The sequence below is a fragment of the Mycetomoellerius zeteki genome, unplaced genomic scaffold (genome assembly GCF_001594055.1).
Source record: "Mycetomoellerius zeteki isolate Tzet28-1 unplaced genomic scaffold, Tzet1.0 scaffold162, whole genome shotgun sequence".
NCBI classification, from domain to species: domain Eukaryota; kingdom Metazoa; phylum Arthropoda; class Insecta; order Hymenoptera; family Formicidae; genus Mycetomoellerius; species Mycetomoellerius zeteki.
The window spans coordinates 345,936-356,307 of NW_017256572.1; the positions used below are offsets into that span (position 1 = coordinate 345,936).

The window sequence follows — 10,372 nt, forward strand, 5'->3', positions numbered from 1 at the left end:
CGGCGTGCCTCGCCTCGCCTCGCTTCGCCTCGCCTCGCCTCGCCTCGCCGCACCTCGCCTCGCCTCGCCTTGCTTCGCCTTGCCTCGCCCCGCCTTCGATCTGCTTCGTATGTCTCGCTAGATCACTCCTCGCCGCTCCTCACGTCTCTCATCGGCAGTCGACGACGTCACTGTCTCGCCCCGCTATGCCATGTTTTACCCCACCATTGTACTACGATTTGCTAGAATTTGCCTTGACTCGCTTTTCACAACTACTTCCCAATGTCAAAAACGCGATGTCGATGCGCGATAAATTGATAAACCTGCACGCGAGGCCAATCGTTTATATTTAGATATCAGCTGTCATGGTTATGTACTATAATATACCGCAATGCTCTCTCTTGACAATGTCCCACTGTAACAATCATATTTTTAACTCTATATTGCTACATATAAATAGAGAATTTTATGTTTTAATAATATCAAGTCTTCTGATATTTAATAATATATTGATTTTGAGATGGTGCTCTCGCGCGGCATTTATACATACATATATACAAATATTATATGCTTTGCCGGATTATCCTATCAGTCGTTTTAATCTTATCAGTATTAGTTATGGTTAAAAATCGTGAGTATGCAAATAACTAATGCAAAATAATTGTACTTTTATGTTCGTTTAAAAAATAGATTAGCGTCTTTTTTTTTAATTATGTGCGTGTCATTGCCGCCATCAGAGCATTTCACGCGAAAATTCTTTTTCACGTTCATGTACATCGTTTAGCGCTCTCACAAACAGTGACAGTTTCTCGGTAATTGCAAGAATCTATACTAATTTTTTGTACATACGAGTGCCAAAATATATTTAACAATACATGACTGATCGATAAAGTTATCTCCGATGCGTCAACATGACACGGCGTAATGCGACGCCATCCGACGCCATTTGACGCTATCCGATGTGACGACTTGAATCTTTACTTGTCGGTAAATTAGGCGGTAATTACACTGCCTATATACATACATTATGTAAAACATCAAATCAATCTCTCTCTCTCTCTGTTAATAAAAAACTTACAAATTTCTTATCTTTTTTATCTCGCTTTATTAGTCTTCATCTTGTTTATAATCAAGAAACTATAATATACATATAATATTGAGAGGTAAAGTGCGACGAGATATTAATTTTCACGTTTAAACGTGTGCCGTAAGCAACATTATCGTGATATCAATCGAAAAATAAAGACTAATAAAAAAGCCAATAAAGGTCGAATCTCCTAAATGTACTAAAGTTTTCTGTTCAGCTATTCTTATTTTAAATGTATAGAGGAAACAAAATAGGATGAAATCTGCGATGGTTTGTACGACAAATATGGAATTTGCTGTTACGAAATAAAGTGTAAGTGAATGTTGAATTGTGAAACTATTGCGATATATTTATCCAAATCATTTTCGAATATTTTTCAATATCTGTACGAAACTAAATCGCATTTCGTTCTCGATAGGTATTGGTATTGGTAAAGAATTTCCATATATAAATAATGTAAGAAGACTAATTATAGATTAATCCCTTTAATATTTCAACAAGAACTCAACTCAGTAAGAGTTCAACTCAGTAATATTTTGCGCCAATAGGTATATCGGATCACGTACATGTGTGCGTGTGCGTGTGCGTGTGCGTGTGTGTGTGTGTGCGCGCGCGCGCGCGCGCGCGCGTGCGTGTATATACAAGATATCGCATTATAGGGATGCGCTTGATCGATGTAACGATCAGAATTGTTAAAAATGTAGTTGAAGATTGGTAAAATTTTCAAGATTTTTTAATAGAAAGCCGAAATTCTATACGACTTGACATACCAATTCACGTACATAATTAAGCGAAATGCTGATTATCATTATCACTTGAAACGCCCATGCTATATGTGTGCTTTTTCCTTTCTATATATTTTTTTGTAAATACTCTTTGTTTCATTGGAAGGAATATTCTAATAAAAGTCCTCATTTATCCTTTCATAGATTATTTGCGTTTCGTTCCTCATCTTAATAACTATCGCTTAATACTACCGTTGAAAGTCGTCAGACTCTCGTAAAGCCGACAACTCGATATCGTAAATATATGAAATACACAATTTTTCTTTTTATATTAAAATATTATTTTATACTCATTTTTCGTAGGTGCCATACAAGGCTGCGTATGTATGTACGCCCGATATTAATGCGAACGTATATGAAATAAATTATTGCACTCTCATATCTAATTTGGACTTGGCACCGGACATGATTACGTGACGCCGATCGATTCGTGTCTAATCCGAAATACCGAAATACGATTATGTTTAGTCAAACTTATAAATTCAATTCACTTCTGATTATACTTCCGAGTATATCAAATTACACTTGATCTTAAGTGTCAGTTCGGCAATCTAACAAAGAATATTCGAAACTTGTTACGCAGTCATTGCTACCTAACGATCTAATGCTTAATTCTGTGAAAGCCGTAAATATCTTTCGTATTTTCTTTCTCTGTATAAAGGCCTCGTAATGTTATATATACGTGTATTCCTACGACTATAAGAGATATTTCTGGAATATAAAATTTTTCCGTGGTATCGATAATACCTAAAATATCCCGTACGACGATTTTGACTAGTTTTAAAGAACCTTTACCTCGTACGGCGTTGTTGATATCCATCGCGATGGATGCAGCAAAATGTTCATTTTGCTAAGTAATGTACATTCTATTCAAAAGCCTTCAGGATGAATAGACTTTTGATTGCCAGTATTTCATCGTGTTCACACTTTTACTGTTACCAACTTTACCGTTACTTTTCATTCGTTAATGTACATGTATACGATCGCTACAACAGCCGTGTTCCGATATACATTGCCAATACTGAAAATCCACAATATACGTAACGTGAATTATAGATTTTCAGTATTGACAATGCATATCGAAATACGGCCAATAATGATGACGTTGTGCCACCAACGTATTTTTTCTTTTAAAAAAGAACAAAAAGATAGAACGACCAACTATGTGAGATTAGTAGATACAAGCAAATATTACACTTAATGATTACGAAAATGAACGTGAACGCACACAACCGCATGCAATGTATGGTATGTACGTATGCACATACGCGTACGCGTAGTAACGGAGGTAGTAGTCTACTTGTAGCTTGTAAAATTGATAAGGAGGCAAGTTTATAATCACAGAAAAGCTATATACATGTGTCTATTTTATAGACGTGCTTTCCGTACGAAATACGCGCATCGCCCTCTACACGAGAAAAAAGAACTTGCCCAATTTATTATTACAATTTCAATTTTTTGCGCATTAGCTATTAAGAGAAACTTAAATTGTTACAATAATAATCTCACCGATGACATTTTTAGCAAATTGAAAATATGATTAAACGAAATGCAAACGAAATTCAATTTAAATTAATTTAAATTTTAACTGAATTACATGTATATAATTGAAACACACGAGTGACTCGCGAAATTCGTACGCGAAGGACACAATTATAAAACAATTATGGACAATTATAAAAGTTTGGGGTATGTGGCGCAATGATCGATTTACAATATATATATTTTTCGCGTTATCCAGAGGAGAGGGGATAACTTGTCAATTGTCAACTTTACAGTACAGTCTAACTCGAGAATACAATTCGCTCGACGAAGAAATAGTAGAAACTACAAGCATGCATAGAGCTCATACGTTTTTTCTGTACACACAAATCAGGACACGACATGTACTGATTTCGAACCGCTATATATGCATCGATTGCCCATTAGTATCCTGAGAGATTCGAAATTATTATACTTACAATTAACAGTTGCCGTGCAAAAAATATACATACGTGTATATCCGTTCGGGCAAGATTCATGCAATCATCGACGGCAACGCGTAGCTCGTAACGAGCTTCCTGCAAGCTTTCTTTCTATTTTGACTTTATATATTGCAAGCGGCATGTTTCTAATTTGTAGATATTACTATAGATATTACTACATCGCTCTACGCTATTGAAAGTATTACAAAAAATCTACATCTGTATAATCCCCGAAATAATTTTCTTCGCGCAATGTCCAAGAGATTAGAAATGACCTGATAACTTTCATAAAAGTTTCGTAATTAAAGCATTAACAGATAATCATGCAAAATCGGAAAGTCACTCCACCAATGCTTTTTACCATTTTTTTTTCTTTTACGTAACATTCCTCGAGTTGCTCACATTAGTTGTTACGAAAAGTCGATAAACCCGTTGGGTGTTTCGACAAATTATATAGGTTAATTATAACTATGTAATACACCACAGCCGGCTCTAGCAACTCGTGTATAGCATATCGCGAAATAACACTATAACGAAATTAAGGGGGTGCCCGTGACAATTTTTGGCAATCTGTATTGCAATTCCTTTTATATTCCTTATTAACACGCGATTCCAATTGCGATCGACAACTAATCGACAATCATTATTTGTCTCTCCTATATACTATAGTATAGTTCCTTCCTTCTGGTTCCTTCAATAAATACCGGCATATTTACACACTGTTTATCGCATTGAAATCCTTATCAGTAGTTACCCCTCTAGATTCGTTTCGACACTTTCGATATAAACTGATCAAAGGCATCACTAATAACAATGCGCCGCTTAACGCAATAAACAGTCCCGCCAAGTAGAAGGAAAGATCGTACGTGCCTGTGATATCATACAGCCAGCCTGAAAAAGAAATACTTTATTTTAAGAATTCCTTATTCGCTCAGCGCGTTTCAGTGTCCAGAAAAGGAAATTTGCCACTGATAATTCTGTCAGAATATATATTGTGTCCAGTCAATATTGATCAATTCAATATTGACTGGACAATTTGTTTTGTTGTTGTAATTCTTGTAACTATTTTACGTTAATATGTGATGATGATAAAGTTTCGGGCCACCGCCGCGTAAGAATTTACCAGCTAGCGGAGGGCCCATGAGATTGGCAATTCCTTGAACGAGTAACAGAAGACCATAAGCGTTGGTGAATCTGTCCAAGGTGATCAGCTCGACAAGAATGATGCTGGTAAGACTGTAATTTGCTGCGATGAATAATCCAAAGGCACCAGAGATTGCACATAAAGTGTAATAGTCGTTGACAACTATTGGTATCAGAGCGGTAACGGTACCGCAGAGCGCCATGCACACTGCATACACGATAGATGCGTTTACCCACGCCCTATCACCAGCCCAACCCAGAAGAATCTGTAAAAAAAGGTTCAGTTTTAACACTAGAAAAAAACCCACCAAATACCATTCGAAATACCATTTATTTAGCTAAACATTTCCACCGCTGCTTACCTCGCCGCCCATATTAGCGATTCCAATCACCGAGATCAGAATAGACGCATCCGTCTCGCTAAATCCAACTTCGATCGCATTGTCCGTCAGGTAGACATAAGGCACATCGTACCACGTGTGCAAGAGAAAGTTGCTGACGGCGAACAGTAGAAACCTCGGATCGGCAAAGTACGAAAAGTCTAGCATGTCGACGATCAAGTCCCAAAATTCCCAGAGTCCAGCGTACCAAACGAGCTTCGTCTTGGCGATCGTAGTCATTGAATTTCTGTAGATATCCGGGCAGCTTGAAGCTCTCAAACGATATCGATTGATGTTGAGCATAGCACCTCTGTAAGTCAGACTGTGCCTATGCATTCTGATATCCTTTAAATAGGCAGTGGGCAGCCTCCTCGGTTGTTCCAACGTGCTAGATCGCCTTAACGGAGTGTCGGAATTGATTTTTTTCAGCCACCATAAATATGCCGGTTCTACCGATTGATGATGATGATGATGATGATGATGATGATGATGATGACGATGATGACGATGACGATGCTGATGCTGCTGTTGCTGCTGCTGCTCGCCGCGCAAGTCATGGCCCTTGTCCTTGCCTTCAGTTAATGTACTAGGTGTAGTTATAAATCGAGCCGAGGGGATACTCAGTTGATCGTGCAGCGCTCCAGAATCGCTGAAACTCCTCGACGATATCAAAAGACTCGGATAGTTTTGCAGGAGCACATTGTAAACGGTCTCAGTCTTATTCGTACTGAGCAGTTCTAGCACCTCCAGAGGTACTCTTTCTCCGTTCTTGACGAAAGTAGGTAGATTCACTAAGCTAGAAAATAACTTCTCACCATTCTCCTCGTTGCATACATCCTGCGGCCGAAGATTCTCAATAATCATCGCATTGGCTGATGCAAAACCTCGTTTAGAATCACCATGAGGTGTTTGCGTAGTCGTGTTTGCGGAGCTGGTGGCGGAAAAGGAATCTGCGCTGGAACTCTGTATTTTAGATCTCTTCTTTTCTCGATTCTTTCTCCTCTCTTGCGTTTTCGCTTTTGCTCTAGTGGTAGTCCATTCGAGGTCCCGCATCAGACATCCACATACAGCGAGATTCGAAAACAATCCTGCCAGAATCAACGTGGTTCCCCTCCAGCCGTACTCCGCTAAAAGATTTTGTGTAACAGGCGCAAAGATAAAAGTCCCGATTCCGCTACCGCATACTGATAGGCCGGTAGCAAAAGATCTCTTTTTGTCAAAGTAGTACGCCACGATTACCACCGCTGCGACGAAACACAAGGACAAGCCAAAACCTGCTACAATGCCAAACGTGAAGATGAGTACTTCCATAGAGTTCGCATAGGAACTTACAACGAAACCGGCTGTTGCCAAGATGCTACCGGCTACAGATACTTTTCTACATCCATACCGATCGGTTAAGAAACTTGCCACCGGTCCCGATAACAATGGCATCGCCATAAAGAGACTACCTATCCACGCTGTCTTGGACTTGCCCTCGCCGAAATAATTAAGGAATTCGACATATATTACGCCAAAGGAAAAGGTAATGCCATCCGCGATCAAGTTTACCATAAAGGAGGCCGCTACGACGACCCAGCCCCAACCTCCGTCGGGAGGCCTAGCTTCGCAAAACTGTCCCAAGCTGGAATTGTCCTCGGAACTGCTTGTGGTAGACGTGGAGATTGACGGACTTGGATGCGGTCTTTCTTCAGGTGTGTGACGTAGTTGCTGCTTTTGAGACTCTTTGTTAAATTGCACGTGATGCTGCTGCTTGTCTTCCTTTGGAGACTTGCCGTTCACGAGTTTCTCAGTGCTCTTCTCGGTCAACGAATGGCTCTTGGACGACAGAATTCTGGTAGGGGACCCGAAAATGGTACCCCTTTCATTGAAAACGCTCTTCAGTTTCTGCGGACTAGATGCATCCTCTCTGTAAAGGCTGTTGGGTCTCTTTGGTGAACTTTGAATATTTTGCGAATCTTCTTTCAGCTCTTGACGAACTTCCCGACGTATCCTTGAGCCCGATTGATCCATTCGTTCCGGGTCGTTCTCCACGAATCTTACTTCCTCCTCCTCCTCCTCCTCCTCCTCCTCCTCCTCCTCCTCCTCCTTCTCCTCCTGCTCTTCTTTTTCTTCCTCTTTCTTTCGCGCATTTGCCAATGACTCCGAGTCGTTTTGAAAGTCATTGACGTATTCTAATCCCCGAACCGAACTCGAATCCATAATCGTCTTCTCGTGATGGTGATCACAATTACAATTGTTTCGATGGTTCGACATACGTAAACCTTTGTTGATAATTTCATCATCGCTCGTTTCGATATACGATCGCCTCACGGTCGTATCATTCGTCCTTTGTTCGTCGAGTCGAATCTGCTTGTCTCCATCATTAAACTTGGTCCACTCGGCCATATTGAAGAAACGAAGAATGTGAGGAAATATTTATTCACTTTTCTTTCGAGATATCAAAATATTTGCGATCCAATTTTCCTCTCCGTGAAACTGATACCGTATACGATACGCACATATAGACACATACAAGCAATCACACGCGGTAACAAAAACTCGAGCAATTGTATTTGCAAGGAAATTTGGGCGGCCCCTTCTCCTCAAATCGAAACGATCGATTTAATAAAGATCTAATTTCGTCCTTGACTTAAACAACGGTAAACAAGGCCACTCGTAGAGCTGCCTGGTGAACTGACGACGCAACGGTAATAGGGATGCTGACGACCAGGTCGATGTAAGGTTGTCTGGCGATTGATAGTCGGCACCCGGTCGACCATGCAATGGTCCACCACCATTGCAATTGCGGCTCCGGATTCTCCAAGTCCAAGTAGCACTTTGATTACTTGGGACCACCTCCTCCTCCGCGAAACGTTCGTCAACCCAGGCACCCATGCGGCGAAACGTACTGCTTCGGTTCTAGTGTTGTATTCTACAACAAGAAAAGCCAGTCATCTCCTTGTCAGCGATATGTATGCATACATATATGCGCCGTACTTAAATTCTCTAATTGGTAGTTAAAACAGATTCTATAGATGAGTAGCGATAGATAAGTATTGTAGATAAAGAGGATATACAAAAGGATGAGAAGGGAGTACAGAAATGCGCGAGTAAATTTCCAACGATGAATCACGCGATTCACGATTAAACCAAAAGGGACAACGGAAGCAACGGAACTTATGTACCATTTGTAATAGCCACGTTTCTATATTTGATATTTGTCAGAGTATTGCTTTTTTCTTCTGAAAACGCAAACTATCGCCAAGATACCTACTATCTATAGCTCTTTTGTTCTATCTATCGTTTAAATCGAATCAAACGATGTATAATATAATGATAAACGATATATCCCATCATCATCTAAACGCGCGGTAATAACATGATCAAAGTGACGCACGCAGTCGCGAAAAAAAATGTCTCGCTCGGCTATATTTACTCGCTAAAGCAACATTCTCGAGCATTATTAGACGTTCCAAGTTCGATGTTTGGCAAAGACACTCGACAAGTGTGACTCGCTTCTGGCATTTCGTAACCGGCCGAAGTAGCTCGAGTTAGAGTCAGCGATTATAAATGAAGCTCATTGTGTATGAGTTGCTATCAATTTAAGGATTTAACGGTGCCCACGATGATCACGCGTGTATCATACGATCTCTCTTTTCCTTCTTCTTTTATACCTTCTACCTCCTTCATGCCGATTGTTATTTGTTTTCAGAGTTCGATTCATTGTTAGTATACCGAAGTAAAAATTTCAAGTGCGTGCAAATATTAAAGGGTCAGTGTCGACTTGATGCGATGCGACGCGACGTGACACATGGCTTGTCGTCGTGCTGCGCCGCAACACTTCAGAAAGGTTTCACCTTTGGATGCATGAAAAATGTCTATCTCTTTATTGATTCTTCAATTTATTACAGATACATTATATTTCTCAATACTGCCAATTAAAACTTTTTCCTTCTTTCTTTTTTAGTAAACTCTAGAGAAATCTGAATGCTGCGTTTCGCTAGTATTTAATTTCTTCACTTATAAAACTTCATTTATACGATCGTTCCTTTACTATTTAAATTTTTATAATTTTTCATTAGGAAATTACGAAAATCTAAGGATTATATTATACATATATAAGACCGTCGTGATCAAATACTCCATTTTGTTACGAAATCATATATTATTTATTTACGTCAAGAAAAATACATATCAAGTACATACGAAGTACGAAATCAAGAAACTTGAGTTTCAAAATTAAGTTTACTTACAAAATAATGCCGTCAATTTGACTACATATTTTATTAAATTTCTCCACGTTAACACCCTGCATGCTCTTTGATAAATTTTCATATTACTGACCGATTTGATTAAATTAAAAAGCTTAAAAGTTAAATATGTTACAACTTCTTCTGCGTTTGTCAAAAGTAATTGTAGATTTAACGTTGACCTACATCTTGCCGGGTTACTTAACTCACAATCAGAGGAAGACGACCATTTAACTTTTTGCGTGAAACTTTAACACGCGAATGCTGCGCACGGCGCATAAATAGCCGAAATGTGCTCAAGGTAGAAATTCACGCGCGAAAAGTGAGCAAAAGTGCCAAAAGGTAAACTACATTTTGAGACATATACAGATGTAAGAGACGTGATACATTCCGATAATTTGGCATATCGTCAAGCATAAAGAAAAAATATAATACAATTGTAATTTTACTGAAATATAACCTATGTATATATATATATATATATATATATATGTGTGTGTGTGTGTGTGAAAATAACTTGTCAATGTAAAGTGGGAGAGTTGAGAGATAAATAATATATAGATACTTGAAAAAAATTACAAATTGTAAAAGAATTTGTAAAACGCTAATGAAAATAAAACGTAAGAGGATCATTTAGAAGGCAAGGCAGCTGTCTTGGCGTCGGGTTAGAAGAAATTTGATAAAATTGGTGTCCGATTTCGTATTATACTACAATCACGCGATATGACTTATCGAACGGATTGGCGACATATACAGGGTGTTTCCAAATTAAATGGCAAAACTTCGGGAGCGTGTAGAGGAG

At 39.0% G+C, this 10,372-nt stretch overlaps 1 protein-coding gene across 2 annotated transcripts in view; it reads right to left on the bottom strand.

Moving 5' to 3' along the window:
• Positions 1–3,504: 3,504 nt before the first annotated feature.
• LOC108721169 (uncharacterized) overlaps positions 3,505–10,372 on the bottom strand; it is a 16,188-nt gene continuing 9,320 nt past the window's right edge. For both annotated transcript variants that reach the window (XM_018445573.1, XM_018445574.1), the window contains exons 2-4: positions 5,321–8,252; positions 4,939–5,224; positions 3,505–4,706 (exon numbers count right to left, since the gene is read on the bottom strand). In XM_018445573.1, the coding sequence (XP_018301075.1) occupies positions 4,528–4,706; positions 4,939–5,224; positions 5,321–7,726 (2,871 nt within the window). In that variant the 5' untranslated portion in view covers positions 7,727–8,252 and the 3' untranslated portion in view covers positions 3,505–4,527. The remainder of the gene's footprint in view (positions 4,707–4,938; positions 5,225–5,320; positions 8,253–10,372) is intronic.